The sequence below is a fragment of the Diuraphis noxia genome, unplaced genomic scaffold, assembly GCF_037042655.1.
Source record: "Diuraphis noxia isolate RWA-SAM2 unplaced genomic scaffold, SU_Dnox_SAM2 contig0002, whole genome shotgun sequence".
In the NCBI taxonomy this organism is placed as follows: Eukaryota; Metazoa; Arthropoda; class Insecta; order Hemiptera; family Aphididae; genus Diuraphis; species Diuraphis noxia.
The window spans coordinates 38440485-38465014 of record NW_028301712.1 but is presented as its reverse complement, the minus strand read 5'-3'; the positions used below and the strand labels follow the sequence as shown (position 1 = coordinate 38465014).

Sequence of the window (24530 nt, the reverse complement as noted above, 5' to 3'; positions counted from 1 at the left end):
ATAATCGATAAATATATAATACATATCATACAAGTATATAGAATAAGGAACAAGTCAAATTTTACTTTTTTTTACCATACACGTATACATACGTAAAATGGACCTAAGCGCGTTCGTTTTCCCTTGGCCTTCTGTGTGTATAATCATATTACACAAATGTGTTCAGTAATCACTATATAGTATATAATAATAATAATTATACACATGGCCCTCCCATAAACTTGTACATCAGGCCGAATTGATTCTGATAATAATATATAATATTACACATTTTATAATCTATCATCATCGTGTGTATACCTACCTATATAATTTATAATATCGACGTAATGCATATTACACAGTTTAACGCATAATATGCATTGTACACTTAACTGTGTACATAAAATATTATAGCATATAAATAAATTTTAACTAGCCAACATGTTTCCCGGAACAAGAAGTTGTAGGTATCTCAGCACCCAATACCCATAAGATGTAGGTACTAAATTCATCAAGCGTTTTAAAATAACGAACAAATGTAAAATCCTTAAATATTTGATATGTATAATGAGTAATAATCATCAATAGCATCAACTACTAGCAAATACTTTTATCAGCTTCCAACCAAAAGTTATTTAACCGTATTTCATTTTTCCAACAATTTAAATGAGTTGTTAATAATAATTATTTCATAATAATTGTATGTGTGTACCATATTACTATTGAATATTGATGATACTAGTTAGTAGTTACCAAATAATCTTGAAATAGATATGTTAGGTAAATATTTTTGCTATATTATATTATTTAATTTTTTCCAACATTTAGTTATATTAAATTATATTAGATTTCACAAATTTAATAATATTATCCAGAATGTGCTACGGCTGCAGCATATACTTGTAGGCCGTAAGTCGTAACATATTAAAGAGTAATATTCTACAAGTTGTCGAGCTTAGATTGTAATAACGTGTCTTAATATGGTCAGTGACCAACGATGATGGCTGATGATCGTAATTGGAGACTGGGGAGAATGGTATTGAACGATTGACTAATAACTATACATACAAAATAATATTATAACATTATCTATATCACTTGTATACCGGACATGTCGAGACCGTTATCGTTGCAACGATTTCTTTGATTTTCTTTTTTTTATAATTTCTCATATAATATGTAACCCAAGGTCTTTATTTGCACAAAGGAACAATATAAAAAAAATTCTTACGCAGGATGGAGCAGTGTAGGTACACACATATCGTGTATATTATGATTCATTATAGTATTAATACCTATAAGGCTATAAGTACCTATAATAATATCTGTATTAAAACCGCGTATATAGATAGCCTCCGCGTGTATTGATGGGCGCCGTATTGTTATCGTTCATAATGGACCGCGATTGAGTAATATTATCATTATTATAGCGGCTCCATGCTAAGAAACCACGTAACTATATTGGTCGCGTGCATTAGAATTTTTTTTTCTAATTGTATATTAATATTATTATGTGTACCTACGTATTATTATTTATTATATAGGTAGGGTATCGAAACCTCTGATCGACGACTGTAGTGTACATATGTCGTATTATGTGAGGTTTTTTTTCACTAGTGGTAAGAAAAAAAAATATTTACACAGAAACTTGAAACATTAGAATCGATTACATGACTTCTTCGTGCTCACGAGTATTGCCATAACGCATTTGTGCAAAGAAAAAATCCCTACTCACCATCGTTGTCGGCACTCCAGCAGTTTATATACGAATCGTTTTAAAACGTAATATTTTGAAAGTTTATGTGCTCACCTACTAATGTTGAACACTGATCGACACATTTCGTATTTAAATAGGTATGTGATGTATAATACAATATCCACGCGTTTTGTTGAGTGACGATTGGTCACTAAAACCATGAACAGAGGCAGAATGGGGAAATATATGGCTCGTAATGGTCGACGGTACTATTGATTATCCCATGTTAATCACATAAGGCTGTTTGATGACCAACATTAATTTTTTTCTATTTTCTTTATACAATTATTTTTATCACTTTTATCAAAAGACTAGAGGTTATTCTTTATTATAGTTATTACATTGTTAAATTTTGAAGTAACTGAGATATTCATAAATATTTTATAATTAAATCTTTTATTATTACTTTAATTACATTTTTATTAGATTATACGAAGAGCAAGTAGGTATTATACAACACTAGCCCTGAATATGACTGTCGAATTAAATAATAGATTTTGGTATTAAACGCATGTATACCACCATCATTATTGTTTACTACTGCACAAAGGCATCTACTAAAAAAATAAAAATTGTATTCAATCAGTAATTATGTTTGGTACATAGAGTTAAAAAATAAATTCTCTTCAAGTACAATGTTATAGCTAGCTTATATAGTTATATCTTATATGACGTAACCAGCTATCCAGGTTTAGAACTTGTCACTATACAGACATATACATATCATATATTATATATATATATATCAAGATGGATAGTTATTTCAACTCATATAATAGAGTTGTCCAATACACTTGCATATATGTATGGTTTTTCAATAGGGTTTCATAAATAGTTGAACTTACAATATTATTGTACAATAACATTAAATTATTCCAAAATATTAATTTAAAATAAAAATAAAATGTGTGTTATTTTGAGATTAAATGCATCGAAGTTAACTTTGCATATCAATTCATACGTATATCGTATATGAGTGTATTATTTAAACATTGATTAATTATATATTACAATACCTGTCTATCATAATGAAGGTGTGTACAGTTTAAATTTAGTTCCAAGTGTGGGTCGTAGTACACTTTAATCTTAGGATCTGTCAGACACTACGTGCGATGACCAGTAGTTTATATATAACATGCATTATATATATATATATATATATTTAAATTATAATAATATATAAACCTAACCTATCATGATGTATGAAATATATTATTATAATAGCGTGGGGCGCTGTCGTTTCTGATGTGAATTATATGCACTCTGTCCTCAAGATCATGCACAATACTTATTCGTCAATACATACTTTCTTAAAATATTGTCATAAGTACCACCAAATATTCCTATATAGATAATATATGTACGTATTGGGAACCTATATGTTATACAATACATAATACACACACATATACATATATATCTAATCTAGTGATATATATCACTCAGATTTTCGTATTTGTGAATTGCATCGGTAAACGTGCATTGTGACAAGCCTGCGACGATTCTCATTAGAATAATGTAATATAATATCTTCAACAAAGACCGACGAGAAGCGAAAAAAAAATACGAGACGTACAATTTCGCAGCATCACTGTGTGTGTATAATATTATTTTCACCTTCTTGTATATTATTATGTCTTATTACGTGCGTAGCGCATTTCAATTTTAAATGCAAACAGTTCTATGAAAGAAAAAAATTTACATACACGTTTGTACAACATATTACACGCATTTAATAGCGGCGATAATAATTCATTTCGCGAGTTCAAAGTTTAGAATTCGCATATTATAATAATTATAAAATTTTATGTAATATTATATATATGTTACTAATTTATTGTTCTATAACAACCAATATTAGAATTAAATACGTAAATTAAATATTCCTTAGTCGATCAAGTTCACCTACCTATTTATCACCTTTTAAACGTACCATTAAATGTTTAATGTTTGTTTTAAATTCTGATCACTACATATAACTTCAATATACCTAATATATACTGTATTGTTCGTAAATAAAAATCTTGAAACTGTACCATTTACGCATTAAATATATTATATTACCTATAGGCTATAATTGATAAGTTTTCCAGCCAATGTGGATCAGCTGTTATTTCAAGTTTGGAGTATGAAATTCACTTGTGTGAATAATAATTGATAATAAACAATATAGGAATAAACTTTCACAAGGGTGAGGAAGAGATTAGCTAACTTGGTAATGAACAAACCGTATAATATAAGCGTGAAAACTGAATTTTTTTATTCTCAACAACAGCTAATGATATTAAGACATTTACTAAATATTAAACACTTGTATTCCTAATACAATGTTTCAATAAATGAATAAATAATAATAATAATTCGTGTTCAACTATATAAATGCATACGTTCGCATCGATGATTTATATTATAGAAGCGTACTGTCAAATCATAGGCGTGCGCACAGGGGCAGCAAGATATGCTCTTGCTGCCCCTGGACGGTTTGAATATATTTATATCGGCCGAACTATATCAGTGGCGGATAGGCCCACCAGGAATTCGGAATTTTACCGGTATATTTTATAGTTATCCTGTGTTGATATATGGGGTCCTAGGACTATTTATTAAGTACTGAACCTTGTGTGTTGAAAATTAAAAATAATTTTAATAAAGATGCAAATTGAGTAATTTAATATTTTTAACCTATATTACTTATTATATAGTTTTGTATTGTATCGTTATATAAAAATAAAATGTCGCTCATGTCTTATTTTTGGGGGGCCCTTATTCAAATTACTTCCCGGTAAAAAAATATAAGCCTATCCGCCACTGAACTATAATAATAACATAACATAATAATACTTATATAACCGTATTATAATAATAAAGAATAATGTTTTATTGATATTTGATGTATTTTTAATTTTGATATGGTTACCGGTGTTGAGCAAAAACAATCTATGATTAACCAATGATTATCGTTTAAAATATTTTTATTTAAAGGTCAAAAGTTAAATTTTGATTTTGAGCTTAAAAATGTTAACTTAATACCCATGTATGGGCCGTTAAAAATATTCGCTGCCCCTGACTTGAAACTCTGCGCACGCCTATGCTGTCAATGTCTTAATATTTCTAGGATTCAATTTATTTCAGTGAACGAGGGCATGAGTGGATAATATTATTTCTAATTCAGTTAGTATCAAATGACGACGAATCGAAAATTAAAATTAAATTTGTGAATAACTTTTTTCGAGATCATTTCGGGTTTGTTAATATTTTGTAGGTAGATAATAATAATAATAATAATTTATAACAATAATAATTAAATAATAATACATATTAATAATAATAATAATAATAATAATAATAATAATAATAATAATAATAATAATAATAGTTATTATTTTAATACCAATAGCCACTATAGTCCCGTATCAGATAGAGTTTATTATATAGGCATTTAGAGTTTAGACGTGTGCTGTTAGACACAAGAATATAATATAAACTCGTATATTATATACTTATAGTATATACATTACTGTGACAGTGTGACCGTACTGATTTGCGTATATGTGTTAATGTGTTATATACTTTCTATTACATATAATATTATATATTTATGTATATTCAGTCTATATTATATTAATTTATATACTATACAATGTATAATGTATATTATATATTACATACAATTGTGGTCGTAGGATACAGTGAGTCTTATAAATAATATTGTAGGTAGACAACTAGACATGTGTAATTACGAACGATTTCGGCACAATATACAAGACCGTTACACTCGTGCACATTTTTCACGGATAATAATTTGCAGGAAAAAAAATGAATTTTGCATAAGGACACGCACAAATTATTATTTGGGACAACCATATTTATATTATTTCATAATATACTTATACCTTCGTAAAATTGATGTGATTTAAGGTACTTACCTATTGTGCATTTGTGCTCATTGTAAAATGTTTTATTGACATGTTGTTCACCTATATAGATTAAAATATTTATTTTCGGTAACCAGTAATATTACAATACACTAATACGCTCAATACAGCGGTGGCATTGGGAATATAATATTACATGATAATTGATAATATTATAATGTCTTATCTATGTAGGTACCTGGTATTTACTGGTATATCGTCATTAGGTCATCGTGTCACTAGGTCGACCACTGTGCCGACGAAATGACACTACAGCATCTTGCATTCGCAAGTATTAATATTAAAAAAATAAAAACACTTATAAATATGGCACTGGTACAGAATGCATGTGCGGTTTGTCGTAGATCAGGGACGAGAAATTAATGATAATTATTGTTGTAGTTTTATTCGAGTCCATATCAATATAATAACCACAAACTATTACGATAGTCGATAATATTATATTATTATAGTAACTATATATTATTATGCACAAAATTTAAATAATTGTCTTTGCATCGTCTATGAATCATAGGACACAATTGTATGTAGGTATTATTTAACAATAATAATAGTTGTCTCAACATTAATAATATTATCTATATTAACTATTAAGTAGGTATGTTTTCTTTTTAATCGCCTTGATACTAGGAATACTTTCAATATACGCGCAAATAAATTGACGTGCATAATATATACATTTTTTTTTTTATTATTAAATGAAATACACCCTCGGCGACATAGGCCATTGGGTTACAAAGTTAAATTGTTTTTACTCAACAGTAAATGAGTAATTTTTTTCATGAAAACCATTTATTAAGTTTTTCTGAGAATAAAATGTAATGATGAAAAACAGTTTTTTCTATAAGTCAAAAAGTCAGTTATTCTTTCAGCAATTTAAAATATTGAAAATGATAGTCATAGTTTTTTTAATAAGCGTTTGAAGAACAAATTTTCACAAAGTGTACAAATTTTAGAAAATTATCTTCTATTGGAAAATGTATTAAATTTATTATTTCAATATTCTGCAGCTTCAAAATTCAGACATGTAAAGGTGTGTATAGAAATGCCGATAAATCTACTTATAATCTATTCAAAACACGAGTAGGTAGGGCGTTTTTATTTTTTGAAGAACTCATCGCTCATCTATTCTACAATGCAATTTATTGGAATTTTGAGCGTGACAAAAATAACGGGCAGTAACTATAAGAAACATTCAAATGCAAAACCCTTGTGCTCTTTGACATGCCAATTATTGACAAACGTTATTATGTTTGTATAAAAAAATATTTAAAGCCGTCACGTCCTTGGGTCACGTCCGTGCGCTCACCCGTGTCGCCGAACCGCCGCGCTGTACTCGTCATTGTCAAGTTATAGACGTCTCCTGAAATTATATATAATATAATAATATATACACATATTATAGTATTACAATATCGTTCCGGTGTTTAACTATGGCGTGACGATTTAAAGCTTCCGAATCTGTGAGGGCACAATTTCGATAGGGGTTGCAAATGCGCTGTTGTAAAAGTGACAATTGTTGCTGTTATACTGGTTGGTCTTTACGATATAACAAGACAGAATCCATCTAATTATATATCGCCATTCGCCATATCGTTAGTAACTAGTAAATTCTTTATAGGTGTAGTAAATATAACAGAACGCTGTTGTTTTAAAACCATTTGTCACGAAAAGAATAAATTTAACCTTTCGATCATATCTTAGTTTTGATTTTGCAGTCAATCGTGTTATTATTTAGGGCCCCTAAATAAAATTGTGATCTTGTATAACCTATTACCTACTAAATTTAACCATTTAAGCTCTACACAGAATTGTTTCAACGTGAGAATTATATATCGGTTCTTTATAACGTAATACATCCACAAATACTTACCTATCTAAGAAGTAAAAATTCCAATAATATGAAGTTGGTCTGACTTTTTTATGTATCTCAAAAAAGGGGGGCCCATATGCATTTATTTGCACCTGGGTCTTTGACTCTCTAGTTACAGCACTGTTTAGGGGGCGGTGGTAAACTCTCCTGATTTTTAAAAATTGTAAATTCTCCCGATGGTAAACTCTCCCGGGTTAATATTATGTTTACCTGAAGTAAATGTGTTATCTCTCCCGGATTAACTTTATAGTTATCTGTAATAGGAAGTATGTAAACTCTCCTGAGTTGTTTTAAATGTTAAAACATTTTTATTTAGAAGAAAAAATAGATCCCCTAACTTTTTAAAAAACTGCATGTCCTTTTTATCAAAAACAATTATTTTAACATTTTTACGTATATTTTGTATTTGTAACTTATATTATTATTATTATTGACTATTTTTAAAAGGAACTTAAATGTATATTAGATTTTTTGAAATTTTATTTTTTATTGTATTTTGACTATAATATTATCGCTCATAGCATCTAAAGACATTAATTTCTATTATTATTATTATTATTATTATTCTGTGACTTCGGCCTTCAGGACCATTTCGTCCAACAAATTTATCTCCATGTTTCCCTATCTAAAGCTAACTCCTTCCAATCCAATCCTGGTCTCACTTTCTCTATGTCTTCTTTGATTATTATTATTGTTATTATACATATGCTTGACTATTTTTAAACGCAACTTAAATGTATATTACATTTATTTTATGATTTTTACTAGACCCGGGAGAGTTTACCATCGGAAGAGTTTACAATCTCCCTATAATTAGGGGCGTATTTAGAAATGGTTTATGGGGGGGTGGGGTATAAATCAATAATTCAAATTATATACAGTTGTAACTTAAATTATTTTCCATCTTGAAATAATGTCATAATTCATAACCAAATAACTAAAGTGAATATTGTGTTTGGTAGAAAAATAATTTATAATTTGAAAGAGCTCGGTTGATACTCCCTGTAATAAAAGTGTATAATACAGTGTATTTGGAGGGGGGAGGGTCAACGGGCACGGTTATTATTGTAATATTATTTTACAGCAAGTTTATTTTATTAGTGATATTGTAGCGAGTATGAGTAGCATGATTAAAGATATCAAATATATTAAATATATCTTTAATCATGATGAGTAGTATGACGATTACAGATAAAACCGGAAGTATCGTACAATTAAATTTTAATCGATGATATTTAGTTTATCGATCATCATTGTTGTTAGCAAATTTAACTCATATACTATTATTATTATATAAATTAAATTTATAGCATTAATGCAATCATATCAAACATTTAAAACCCAAATCGCAAAATTAATATGAATTTAATATTATTTCAACAGCATAGTTTCGGATTTCTGTACAAATTTAAAAATAAATAGGTAGGTACTATTATTATTTGAAAATGTTATATTTAGTCCCTCTCCCCCTCATTAAGATCCTTGAATTTAGAGCCATACAATATTAGTTATTGGGTAGGTGGCTAATACTTATGTGCTTATGTGATTCTTTAGTAAAATACATTTGACGTTTTTTACTTTGTCGTTTCTTACTTTTGTCGGTTTTGCCGTGTCGTTTTTTACTGATTACCGATCTTCATTCTGCTCTTAGGTACCAACAATTATTTCATAGCTCATCTAAATAAATACGTCATAATGCAATATACATCTACGATTTGACATTTGAGCTCATCTTTGTACTGTTAAGTTTACTATAAATATTATAATACGTAATATATTTTTCTCTTGTACGTATTTGGACGGTTTAGTTACGTAACTATATATAGGTACTAATTCCCTAGGTATGTAGTCAGCCGGATGATGGATGGTCGGAGTGCTGCGGCCGACCGGTAAAAATGACATAATAATAGCTATTAGGCTTGCCCTACCACCGCCCAATAAACAATTTATCGTTATTTTTCGAACGTGTATAGGTACGCCGTATACGTATTACGGCGGCGGAAGAACATCACGCCACGGAACTCCCCGGTCGCACACGGATGTAATATAGTATACACAATATGTGCTTTACACATATATTGGTATCTTTATTATTATTAATATTACGCAACGATCTATAAAAACACACACACACACCGGTGGTAACCGCCGCAACATAAAAACGTATATTTTGTGGCGGTGGGTATGGGTATGAGTATGGTATATAATATAGTAATAATACGATGTATATTATAGTAAGGATTTACTGCAAAGGGAGATAGAATGGAGAAATAGCAGTGCGACAGACGGAGAGGCGTCAGCGTCAATGAGAAAGAGAGAGAGAGAGTGAGTGAGAGACATGCATGCACACATTACCGCACCGACCAGACGACAGTCCGTATGAGCCCCCGCGATATACTTTCACTATCGTCGACAAACTGATCGCACTCGTCGGCCATAACGTCGCACCGTAACACGTCGCCGTCTTGTCGGTTCTTATAATATAATAAAGTTATTATTCGCCATCGTATCGCCCACCTGTAGGCATACACCGTCGCTACCGACGACGACTCCGCTTACACATTAGAATAGGGAAGAAAGCCAAAAGAAGATTCTAAAAATCAGATTCTACGCCGTTTCGCTGTTTATTTATTTCTAAACGCCATACCTGAATGGTATTCATTTAGCGCGCGTTTTCGTTTTCTTTTAGTGTTTTCAGTTTTTTTTTTTTATATCAATTTGTTTTCTTTTTGTACTTCATCCGTTCACGATGTATCGGTCGGCGCACCCATCCACGTGTGCTGGACGATTGATCTAGAAACATCCGATTTAAATACCATAAACGTATATAGCGCAATTTGGCGTTGTTGGCCAAACATAGAGCGCTCTACTGCCATAAAAAATAGCATAAATTCATTATCACGTGCACGTGCAATTAGGAGGATGGTGACACCCTCGTACACAGCCGCCGCCGATCGTTCGGTGTCGCTGGCACTCCGAGCGTCTCTGTTGATTACGGTAATCGTCACATTTTCCCGACCCGCCGAAGCTGTCCTTTCCGTAAACGCCACACGTGAGTACTTACCAATATTGCAACGATTTAATACAATATTATTTTAATAAATTTTAGTTGTCTCATTATGTTATTGTTATTATTTTATTACCCATTAGTATATTATTTTCATCCAGTTGGACTATTTGTGTATATTTTATTTTAATATATCATACTTATAGTCTATACTTCACTGGTCAGACGGATTTAAGTCTGTAGTTCGTGTACATTATATTTATTATACGTACCTATCCTATAATTATATTGCGCACGTCAAGTCGTAAGATGAAAACGCATACGCGGCACGCGACTGTACACGGAAACTTGGCGTAGAAAGTACTTTATTATACTTATATGTCTTACCCAACTCATTGTTGAGTTTAAATGAGTTTTCTTATTCCATTTATGTACCGCGTGAAGACATCGGTCGCGTTTTAAATTTTAAAACGCTGTTATTAAAATATTTAATATATATTGATAAGTACTCGTATACGAGAATAGTACTACTATATTCGGTGTCATAAGTTGTTAGGTCATCATGCAAAAGTACGATTATTTATTTGGATTTAGTTTTTATTCCAGCCCACGTAAGACGTATGGCGAATAGGTGTGTGTATACATTATAATATATTTATCTTTCTTTTGTCTAAGTACTGCAGACGTATTACATAAATCGCGACTGTTCCGTGAAATGGTTTGTTTGTTTAATAACGAATACTAATAATAATTACGTGTTTTTACTTTCGTAACATGATAATAATATATAATAATATTATAACGGTCTTGCAGAACAACGATCATCAAATAGGAGGTACCAACATGTTATTTTCATAGTTTTATTGACGACCGCTTTAAAAGTACACACACATATTATTTACGCCATTGCTATATTTAGTGTTTACTTCCTCTTATTTTGATAAACCGATACCATTTTACGACATACAATCGGTTTTCGTTTTGTATTTATAAAATAATTAACACTTTACAACAGTCATCGATAGCTACCTTTCCGTAGTCTCCGTTGAGTACTTTGAAGTCGATAAGTCGGTCCATTTAATTATTTTAATAATACCAAGGGAATGGCATTACCATGGGTGTCCCCAGACATTTTTTTAGGGAAGAATTAATTTGAAAAATAAATGAGGATTTTTTTATACATCTGATGCTTACATTTTAAAAATTTTAACATTTTACCAAGGGCCGTTTTATATGAACTCTTAGCACACGCGACGTATCTTACGCGCGCGTTTTCAATTTAATTGGTTAATTATTCATATGGGCCACTCAAACTATGGCGCGTATGAACTTGATCGATGTAAATTAAAAACACGCGCCCGTGTGAAACGGACATAAAGTACATTTTTTTTCGGTCGTGCGGCAAAATCGATAGACACGATTATTGATTTTGGCGCTATTCCATTGCTGCAGGGGTTTTGATATAGCCCTATCATATCAGTCATCACTATATATAACGGCACTCCTGCAGCGGATCGCGTATTGTACAATATATTGGAGCCTACACCTCTTGTACATAGGCAGCAATAACTAATAAGTATCTGCCGTGTGCAGTGGCGTGCGCAGGAATTTGGTATGGGGGGGGGATGTCATAAATAAAAATTTATTATTTTCAATATTTGTTATTTAATATTATATATATAATAGTCGTTAGAAGACTAAAAAAAAGCCCATGGGGGGATATATCCCCCATCATCCCCCCCCCCCCTGCGCACGCCACTGGCCGTGTGGTAAGACGGACTCGTTCGAAAAGTCGCAATAAACACAACCGCGTGTCCGTACCTATACGACGATAATAGAGATTAGAATATTTTATTAAATATGCGTAACATGTCAGAAACAGTGTATACTTGCCCATATCGTGTGTTATTATTATTGTGAACACGGCGTTATTCTGTGCCACAACACTGTAGAGACGAGTGATTATCCAACAGTGGGCGACATTAACGTGCGCGTTGCTTAATTTTTATTTTTTTTGCGCTTGTGCCCACCTACCGCATCGATGGCGTAATATCATTATATACGATCTTACAGACGATAACCGTTGGCTTTCGATCCCGCGGTCTTTCAGCCGGTTCTCCCGGACCGTTCTCCTCCGGATACGGAGATCGGAGACGAACTTCAAATACATTAATATCATAATATAACACAAACATTGTGCGACCGCAACGCAACACCCGACGACAGCTGCTGCCAACGACGGCACAATCTGTAGACACGCATTTACATTGCGCGGCTTGTGAGTGTGTTTACTGCCGTGTAACGTTCGGACTAATATAATATTGTTACGTACGATGTTTAGATGAGTGTACCAACAGAGACGTACGTAATGCACTACAAATTGCTACGACGTAGTTGGCAGTGTTGGCACACACGCCATAGAATAATATAATACTCGGTATGTCTTGTGTACATAATATTATACTGCAGTGTACTTGACCGAATGGGATCAAGGGCTCGGCGAGTAGCGTAGAAACCCGATTTTAGCCGATCGCATTAAAACGATATTACGTCCTCTGCGCATTACGCGTATGTCATATACTGCACCGTCCATAGCACTTACACTTACGTATTGTCACACTCAAGGGCGTAACAAGGAATTTCATAAGAGGAGGGCGGTAAACACTGATATATTTGTTAACTATGGGCAATTATACCCCTCCACTTGGGGCTTGGCTATGCTCTAAGTAACACACTACACGTGACCAGAACCAAGCCAAAAGCGTGCAAATAACGATCTGTCTTCGATTTTAAATATTATACCTAATACCTATAATAATTATTTTAATGCGGCCGTGGTATTTAATTATTTGATCAAAAATCTCGTGACTTCGTTGACCGGAAACGCACCGGAAACACGGTCACAGACCGGACATTCGGAAAGTGAAAGCGCGCGTGGTTACGATACAGCGTGGTTATTACTCAATACCTGTTGCTGCAGGGAAAAGAAACCAATGACCGCGCGGCGATGTAGCTAGTAGGTATAATAGCCAATAGGTATACTACGGCGCGGCGGCGATCGGTCTGTCGGATTAGAGATTAGTGCAATTTATGATGCTATCTTTTTTGATACATTTTAAACGTGTAAGATATTATGAGTTTTATCGTATTATGCGTTTGGACGGATCTGAGTAGTTATATACGTATACTGGAAAATGCGAATAATTTTAACAATTATTATTACAAACACCACTAATTGTATTTATCTTTAATCATTACGTGTTTCAATTAATTTATTAATGTTAAATAATCGAATGGATAATATATTAATATATTATTATAGACACCGTGTGTTATCAGGACGGTGTGCCATATAATTTCAAAAATGTTCAACCTTCAAAAACTATTAAAATAATATTATCATTGTTAATTTAAATTGTTATATCATATTCCGAAATTGTGTTTATACCTCGAATACAATGCAGACACCATAAACTGCTCGTATCGAGTAACCAAGTTATTGATGCCCAACAAATTGATTAAATCATTTGCCAAAATGATTTTAATAAAAAGTGTTGTATAATTTAACGTACATTTGTCTTGTATTGGATCTCAATAAAAGTATGGCGATCACCTATATTGTCATAAACTCATCTCGCAAATATAAATAAGTAGTTTAATAATATGAAATAGTACCTACCTACCTACATTTTTATTTGTATTAGTTGGTACATGGTACTTCAGAATTCAAAACTCTCATGGTAATGAAAGTTGTTTATTGATTTACTATAGTTTCGACTTTGACGTTTTACATAGAGAGATTTTCGTTACTTTCGTGTTGTATGACGATCTGCATTTGGTGTGATAATCTAACCTATCCAATCATACATAAGATCAAAGTTATACATTTGTATCGACATTAAAAATATACTTTACTTTCTGTAATTTGGTTACTCAGGCTATCAAAAACAGTCTAAATGTTCTACAATTTTTGCTATAAATATTTTAAAAATTAAAAGGAAAAAAAATGTGTGGTGTAATGAAACCACAATAACATAATACATTAACACCAACTGCTGCAGGTAATAACCAATGCGAGTATATTATTAATTATTATATAAATATTAAAGTATGATTAAAATTAATATTAAAATAACAAGTTTGAAGTAATATGAGTAACTAATGGGGATTATAACTCTATTGTATAAATTAAAAATAAAGCGATATATTATTTAAAATTTACTTATTTTTTTCTGAGGTTTCATTTAGAAAGTAGTTTTGTATTGATGAGTTTTTATTATTAAAATTTCTGTCATTGACGTAAATGAAAAAAAAAGCGGATAAGTCGTGGATGTCGCTCTGCTGTACAGTAGGTTACTGTAATGTGTAATGGATGGGATTAAATTTGAATGCAATCATAGGTATCATTGTATACGAAAAACGATTCTGCACGGAGATGATTTGTCAGTCTAGGATATATTATACTTAAATATTGTCATATATTCTATATTGAAACAAATATTTTATTTTTCAATTAAGTCGCATTTTGCATAAGGCATAGTTAATCAATTAATGTAGTTATCATAATTCATAATACCTTATATTATCATAGATATACGAATACCTGGTTTGAGGATAAATCGTTATCATTACGCGATTTCATAAAAATTTAAAACTCAAACGCTCAAAACATTTTTCCTATAATGACACTTCAAATTTTCTCTATAGCTATTTGAAGCAAAACTTATGGAAAACTTGGTGTTAAATTTTATAACCTTAGATATAAATACAAACAATATTATGAATTTTGAACTACAAAATAATTTGCAAATATTCATGGTTTTGACGAATTTTTGTCAATATTTTAAATTCAAATGCTAATAAAAATTTAATTTGAATTTCCGGTGGACAATTTTTTTGTGATAAAGATTGAAAAATTTGTAAGGAGCCTTGTATTAAATTTTCAAATCTTAGGTATAAAAGGAAAATAATTTATGAATTACTAGAATAAAATAATTTACGAATTTTCGTGATATTTACGTATGTTGTCAAAATTAAAATTTGAATGCATGTAAAAAAAAAAAAATGTAGCTATATATTTCTTTTATTTTTCAACTGCTATTGCAAAACTATATTATGAGCCTTGTATTAAATTCTCAAATCTTAGAATTAAAAAGAAAAACTTTTATGAATTTCCATCTAAGATAATTTGAAAATTGCCGTAATTTTTACGTCTTAAGTCAATATTTGAACTTCAATTACTAATAAAAAAAAATTGTGCATATGTATTCTTATAATTTTTTAATCACTATAATAATAACTTATGAGGAACTTTGCATTAAATTTTCAAGTATTTTGATAGGGCCAAAAAGTTTTTATCGACACTTCAAAAAAAAATTTTCAGACAATTTGAAAATTTCAGTCGTCTATAAATATCTCAAAAAAAGTCAAAATATTTTGAAAATTAAATCATGTAAAGAAAATGCCAATCCTAATAACTGGTAAAATTTTCAAGTATCTAGGACTTATACTTTTTGAATAATAACAAATATTTAAAATCGTTTCAGGATAAATCGTTATCGGTACGCTATTTCGTAAAAATTTAAAATTCAAACTCACTTAAAATTTTTCCTATAATGATGCTTCGAGTTTTCTCTATAGCTACTTGAAGGAAAACTTATGGAAAACTTAGTGTTGTATTTTTAATCCTTAGTTATAAACACAAAAAATTTTATGATTTTTCAACTTCAAAATTACTTGCAAATATTCGCGTTTTCGATAGATTTCGTTAAAATTTGAACTATAAACGCTTATAAAAAAAAAACTGTGTCTAACGATTTTTAATTTTTTTTAGCTACAATTAGAACAACTCATAAGGAACCTTGTATTAAATTTTCATGTTTTTTTGGTTGTCCAACATTTTTTATCGACACTTCAAAAAAAAATTCTCAAAAAAATCGAAAATTTCAGTGGTCTATAAATAACTCAAAAAAAGTTGAAAATTAAACTGCATATAGATATAACTAACATTAACATTTAGTGAAAATGTCAAGTATTTACAGTGATTAGTTTTTGAATTACAACCATATAAAAAAATCGATTTTTTTGAAAACTGTTGGAAAATGTTTACTTTTAACCTTTATAATGCACCAAGGATCTTCAATTTTACATCGGAAACCACCCCCAAAGTTTGAAATCGAAGCATTATTTCAACTAGTCTTCAGAATCTAAAATTATACGATGGGCTCAAATAGCAGTTCTGAAAACAGTTGTAAATCATTAAGAGGACGCTACACCCGCATGTGTTGTCTCCGTCTTACAAGTGAGTAAAATTGCAAAAACTGTTTCGCGCGGGAAAGAACCAGGAAGGCTACAGTTATAACTAAGAAACAAAATTTTCACCACATAATAAGGAGAACATTTACTGTGCAACGTTGTTTTCAATTTTTCGATATCACAAATAGAAAAAAAGTTCTTATTGTTTCAAAATTCATTATTTTTGTGTTTTTCAAAATCGAATAACTTTTTTTTCAGTTCTAATATCAAAAATATAAAAACAACGTTGCACAGTCGTAGTTCCCTTTTATCTTTGGTGAGAATTTCGTTTCTTAGTTATGACTCTAGTCTTCTCGGTTCTTTCTCGCGCTAAACAGTTTTTGCAATGTTACGTACTTGTAAGACGGAGACAACGAAGGCGAGTGTAGCGTCCTCTTAAGACGTTTGACAATTATTATAGTATATTAAATATAAAATCATACATTTTAGGTCTCAAGTCATATTTTGTATATATGGTAATGACTATCAATAAGAACTATATAGATTAGTTTTCAAAACGATTTTGTTTTTACGCTTCACACATTTACTTTACAATAACTATTAACTACACTGGCTATTTTAATTAATGTTTGTTTAGTATTTAAATTATATTTTCCCAGTTAACTTTCATCCTTGTAAATTTAAATTTAATGTTTTAAATATTTATAAACATTATACTATTTTCCTTAAGTGTTAATTTCAAACTCTATATTTCCTTCACGATGTTTGTATATAGTAATAGTATAAAGATCAACATTATTTTATATTATTAGATTATAGCTGGGGACATAGTATCAAAGTGTTCATTATATTCTCCAGTATACAATTTTTATTAATAGGTATAATTAAAAAAGGTTGTATTTATGGATAGTTAATATACATATTTCAAAATAATCAAAATATAATAGAAAAAGACTTATTTTTTGAGACTTTTATTTACATATGATGCTTTAATTACTGACGCTAAAATAATGTAATGTATTTCATGTTATATTTAATTGTTTTATAAACGTGTATAAGAATATAGTTTTTAATAAGATTACGGTTTTTGATGTAATACAATTTTAAACGACCAATGTGCACAACGTTACTAAATATTATTAATTAGCAAACGAAAATCAAGATTTTAATTAGTATAAGTAGTATAACCTCAAACCTGCAGACTCTAATATTATGATTAGGTATCATCTTTTATTTATCATTATTAGATTACAACGTGAAATATCAATTAAATTACATTCGCGCTAATCGAACGGAATGATTAGGACTCAATTGATTTCTAATATTATAGATAAGCTGAAATCTATAAGTAAAAATATTTCATTCTCAGTACATCTTAGATATATTATTATAATTGCCAATTGGTTACAAGTGATTACAATTTACAATCCTTGATATTCCAAATAGATAAATAAAAATATACTAATGAATAATTATTATATAAATACTCAAATTAGATTTCAAGTTCATATTAAAGTATTAAATGTATACCTATTTACAATTTACTAATTAATAGCCAATAAGTTTTATACATAACTATATTTATGTAAGCTCTGTACATATTTGGTTATTCTTAGATCATATAAATAATAATTTAAGGGAAACGGTTGTTCTACTTCTTCACATATCGCACGCTAGAAGTTATAACATTTAGTTATACTTTGAATAAAAAAAATATTTTAGATTTTAGTTTTAAGTACTAAGTAAAATTATTTTTAAAATTTGAACTACAAACATTAATGTTTAATATTCAATAATACGTGGATAAAAAATTATTAATTAATAAAAAATTTGTATTTTTCAGCTGAATACATTCATTCGTGTCGTAAGGCTGACGTTCAATTCAATAGTTGCATAAAAGAAACATTCAACCATCTTCGGCCTTACCTCATTGACGGTATACTCGTATTATAATATCACATAATTAGTTCATAAAAAAAAAATGTATACTTCTTCACATTTTTTGAATTAAATAGTTAAAAGCATTTTGTTGTTGCATCAATAATATTTCTATATTTCTTCGCTCCGAAAAACATATTATAACACGAACCTCTCATGTATATTATCGGAACTTTCTCGATAATAGATATTATTTTTTGTTTGATCGATGTTCATGTTATTTAGATGTCCATTCAAATATGGATGATTGTCCATCACTGTATGACCATGACGTATGTTATTGTAAATTCAATTAATTGTTTTTCCTTAGGTATCGAAGAGCTTACTGTGCCTCCGATTGAACCATTGATTATACCAAAAATGCAAATGGAAAATGGTCATGGTGCGGTCAGGGTGAGGGCGATACTCAGTAACATGACAATACACGGCGCGAGCAATTATACAGTGTTAAACGTCAGGTTAGATTGAAAGCTTATTTTTCTAAGAAAGATAGTTCTAATGCTATAAAATAATTGATAATGGTCCAACGTAATATATTGTCTAGTTAAAGTGTTAAATTAGTGTGATTAATTAGTTATGCATCAAGTGTTTTGCGTACCCATAGTTAAGGGGACGTTATGATGACAATATTTGTTGTCTCCATCTTGCTAGTCTTTAACATAGACAATTTTACGCTCAGCGAATCACGTTTTTTCCGTTAGTTTAAAAATTAGAGTGATTTACCGCATATAAAATTAAAATATAATAAAAAATGTATAGCATTGTTTAGATAATAATCTCACGTTTAAATTTTATAAGTGGTCATTTCACTCTATTTTTTTTTTAACTAAGGAGCTTGGTAGGTATATGATTAACGAAGCATTACATAAGGATCTACAAATCTCAAAAGCCAATGAAATAGCAATTCGACATTACAAAAAATTCTACTCAAAACTCCATTTAATCCAAAATACTCTTATTTCTCGTTTATCCTCTTTAACCATCTCCAGCAACCCTTCAAGGAGATTAAAAAGATAATGGCCAAGAGACACCCTTAGAACCTAATATAAAAAATAAAAATAAAATAAACAATCTCTCCAAATGAACCTACAAAATTAAACAGGAGGTACTATTAATGGACGGTCCCCCCCTCATGCCAATCAATCCATATTGTTGTTATTATTATTATCCGATTTAGTTATTGTGGTTTATGTAAGGATTGTAAATATAGCTTTATTTAAAAAGAAAAAAAATTAAGGAGCTAAACGTGATCTATATTGAGTGTACAATTTAATATTTTACACACTTGTAAGACAGAGACAGGTGTCATCATTATAACGTCTCCTTAATAGTTATTCTTTTATAAAGTATACCTATTTTATATTTATTATTTATTATATTAGATTTAAAAAATAACTTTGTAGTTTCGATTTATAATCGTAATCTATATCGTAAATCTATAGATCGTTATCAAACTTATATATTTTATACACCTGTATTTTAATGAATTATAGATATATGAGTTCTAATATATTTTTCATTATTTACTTGAGATTTTTAAAGTTTATTCGAAAATATGATCATATTCTATGGACTATGACAAACAATTGATTGCTGGGTAGTTGTGTATAATAATTAATATAGTCTAGCACTAGCTAATAATTTTAAAACTTATATAACAACTAACAACCTATAAGATTTTACTTTTAAGAAAATGACAAAATGTATAATCTTAACTACTAAGAATACAGTTCTAACATTATGATAATTATATACCTTCAAATATAGTTTATTATATTATATAAATATATAATAATTACCAAATCGGTTCAAACGTTGAATAAAATGCAACATATGTACTTAAATCTTAACTTTAATAATTGAGTTTACATTAATATATACCTAAATTGTAGTTCTTAAATTAGCTTAATAATTTAAATGCTTTTAAAATTTTAATCTTAAATATATATTTTTGCATAAATGATATTAGATTAAACATCATCTTATACAAAAAATATGAATAAGGTCATTAACATTTATTATCTCTATAATTGAATTCATCATTTGAGTATGCAAATGTGTATGTTACACAATTTTTGATAGTATGAATATTAATATTTAATGGCAAATTATTTTTATAGGAGTGATATGAATAAGTACCGCATAGATTTAGGACTTTTCATACCACACATCGAAGCTACTGGAAACTACGATGTCAACGGAAACGTGTTACTATTACCGGTTAGAAGTAGAGGAGAATTTTGGGCGTCTTTCGGTCAGCTAACATTTAATTATTCATTTTACGATTTATGAAATAATTTGATACTCATGTAAACCAATTAACATTTAGGAAACGTGACGGCCTTAGCAAAATTATATGGAGTTGAGGTGAATAAAGAAGGAGTGAAATTCATGAAAACTGAAAGATTGGGCATTGGGTTTAAACTGGAGAAATCAGATTTTAAGATCAAAGATGCTATTAACATGCAAAATGTCATAGGTTAGCTCACAGAAATATATGTCTTTAAGATGTATAATATATTGATTTAAACATGATTTTAAAATTATGCGTGATTTTTTTCAGGCGAAGCAATGAACGTATTCTTGAATGAAAATTCTGCAGAGATCATTGAAGAAATGAAACCCGCCGCTTCGCAAGCCATTGGCAAACATTTTAAAAATTTCTTGAACAACGCGTTCTTACAAATTCCACTTAAAGTGTGGCTGAAAGACTCTGAATAATTTACTATAACTTTTCATGTCTATCATTTGTTTTGTAATTTCCTTTACCATTCCAATACTATAGTGAGTAGTTTTATTTTTAAAAATCATATTATTCTCATAATATTTGTAGTTTTATACTCGTATATTTATTTAAGTTACCATACTTTGAACAAATATTAACATAGAATTTCTATTATGTAAACTATTTTATCATTTATATTTGCCATTTTGTATATATAAGTACATAAGTACATTATACATTTATACATAATAATATATATTATAATATATATTATATTATTATGTCATCGTATTTTTCGTACGATTTTTTTTTTTTAATTGTGTTTTTAGAAATATTGTTACTGACAATTTAGTTAGTTATATCTTTATAATCTCTTATTGAGTTATTATTTTAGTTTTGAATTAGTTGTATGTGTTTTGTTTTCAAACATGTTTGAAAATTATAACGCGCTGCCGGGTGACAGTGCAATACTAAAATGGTCGTATGTTATACATTGCACATTTACAATATTTTAATGTGCCAAAAGAAATTAATAATATAGTTCATTAAATTTTAAGGACAATATTTTTACTAAGATTATTGATTACGACACATTATATAAATGTAATAATTTTTTTTTATTAATGCAGATTTGTTAAAAAAAAACATAGCCAATAATATGCTGAGAGAGAAACGTTGTAAATTAAAACTATCAACAGTATTAATATATAGGTAGTCGTAGTTTTAGTTACACGTTGAGTAAATTGAGTCCATTCTAATAAAATTAATGAAAAAGAGTTTCATTTATTTAATTTAATATTTATATATTTAATCAAATTACCAATATTAAATATTAATACTGTTATAATAAACATGAATGACCTATTTAAGAATTTTGATTTCAAAATCTTTATTATAATAATATAATTTATTACCAAATATAAAGAGATGACTACAGATAATTTATGAATGAATTCGTTTCCACTCAAAGAAATTTCGTTAATTTTTTTAATATACTTTCTTACACGATTCAAATAAATTCTTTTTAATACAATGGGGTATTTTTGTGAAAATAATTGAGAATTGCGTATGAATTTCATCGTAATTATCATAGTAAAAAAACACCAACCTTGGTTATCAGATTTTTCTGCAATATATATGTGATAAAAAAAAAAAAAAAATGAGAAAGAAGAACAAGGTCAAACACAATCTAATCTTGGTCAGGTTATTTATATGTTGGAAATTTAGTGGTAGGTAATTACAATTGGCCAATTAATAAAAAAGAAAGAGCGTCGTTTTAATTATATTGAGAATTCCATCAAAAGATGTATAACTTACGATAATAACGATTTTTATCCTATTAAAAAAAAAAAATTTAATGTCAACCATAACAAATGATTTTTTATATTGTTATATTTGTTACATTGATATCAAGGTAATTCCAACATAGGGTATTTTCAATATGGTTATTAGTAGAACGGGAAAATTGAAATTAAAACGAATACTTGTATATAATATGCGATTTAGTAAGTATGTAACTATACATCTGTTTTAAATTGAAATGGGTTTTTATCTAATACGTGAGGTTTATATTAAAAAACAAAACTCGTAAAAATAGGCAAATAATATATTTCAGAAATATGTAATCCAATAATCTTTTTATCCATTTCATATTTGCTCAACATGCTCAAAAAATGTATATAATTTGTATATGTTAAACATTGATGTACAAATATTAAAATTGTATTTTAAATATTCTACTGAACGAAGAAGTTATTTGTATTTATTTTACGTTATATAGTCTTATTACTCTAACTACCATGTGATTTTATACTTAGGAATACATTTATTGGGGCAATAAAAGAGTTTCAAATGTTTCATAATGCGTAGCCACTACATCGATTGAAATAGAGATAGCGGAACTGTCGTTAATACTGTGTATATGACATAACACAAGGTGTCCATACATTTGATCTGCAAATCAATTATCTACGAGTATGTACCCAAAAGCCAAAAGTCTCGATGGATTTTCTTAATTTGTACTTAATAGACTATTCCAGTTATAGGAAAATAGGTATAATATGTATAGTTGTGATGTTAAAAGAGAATAGAGATATTAAATTATGTTTTATAGTCAATCAATGATCCCATCTACAGTTTGGAGAGCCCGACTTGAATTGAATAGATAGGTCACGAAAAACTTTCGTACATAATATAAAAATTGAACTGAAGTAGGTACTGTAAACGTGAAATAAGGAATGTTTTCAAGGTTTTATTAATAAAATTTTACATTAAATTTGGTCGTCCAATATCCATTTTATTGCCTTACTATTGTTTTGTACATTTTAAAAACAGACTATATAATGTCTAGCTATAGTCTACCATTAAAAATATAGAGTGAATTGACCGATTATAACATATTTTAAAGTTAAAGATTATTATCTAATCAATATCATAAGTTTTTAATTATATTAATGTTTTTATAACGGAGCTAAACGTGATCTGTTGTGTTTAAATTTGCTATATTACGCAATTGAATGACGAAGACAAGTAGACAATACATGTGGACAGTTTTTAAGGGGTTCAAAATAGGCAATTTCTAAATTTCATGTATGTGGGTCTTGTAAATGTCTGCCTCGGCGTGCGCACCTGAACGGTAAACAATTTATGATCATTTAGTTTGTAATTTTGTATATAGATTGTAGAATGTAGGTACCTACTTTTTGTTCATTCTACCGAACAATCCAATATAATGGGATAATATTTTAGAAAACTAATCTGAATTTGTAATAAGGTTTATACTTGAGAACAATCAGGGCACATTTAAGGTTTCTGATTTTAGTTCTGAATAATTGACGTTTTAAAATTCCTAATAAATTATAAAATATTCAAACCAAATTTATTGGAATAATAGTAGAGGGGGGGGGGTGTTAAATTTCGAAAATTGGACTGATTGATAGATCTCAAGTTGACATAATAATCAATTCAAATAAGTTTTTAAAAATATTATCGCGTTACTATACTACGGCCAACGTAAGAACGCTACTGGGTGGATAATGAACAACAAATTGGTATGTTTT

The 24530-nt window shown here is 29.3% G+C and overlaps 1 protein-coding gene across 2 annotated transcripts; it reads left to right on the top strand.

The window, feature by feature from the left end:
• Positions 1 to 9905: 9905 nt before the first annotated feature.
• On the top strand, positions 9906 to 23446 carry LOC107172128 (protein takeout-like). Of its 2 annotated transcripts, XR_016190365.1 has the most exons (7): positions 9906 to 10598; positions 18652 to 18744; positions 19057 to 19204; positions 20867 to 21000; positions 21076 to 21225; positions 21310 to 21530; positions 23289 to 23446. XR_016190365.1 is itself a non-coding variant. In XM_089220109.1 (6 exons), exons 1-6 carry the CDS (start codon positions 10469 to 10471, stop codon positions 21465 to 21467), a joined length of 813 nt encoding a protein of 270 aa, XP_089076235.1. In that variant the 5' UTR covers positions 9907 to 10468; the 3' UTR covers positions 21468 to 23222. The 2 variants fall into 2 exon arrangements, 1 of the variants encoding a protein (XP_089076235.1); XM_089220109.1 differs by lacking the exon at positions 23289 to 23446 and having other exon boundaries at positions 9907 to 10598; positions 21310 to 23222.
• Positions 23447 to 24530: the final 1084 nt, after the last annotated feature.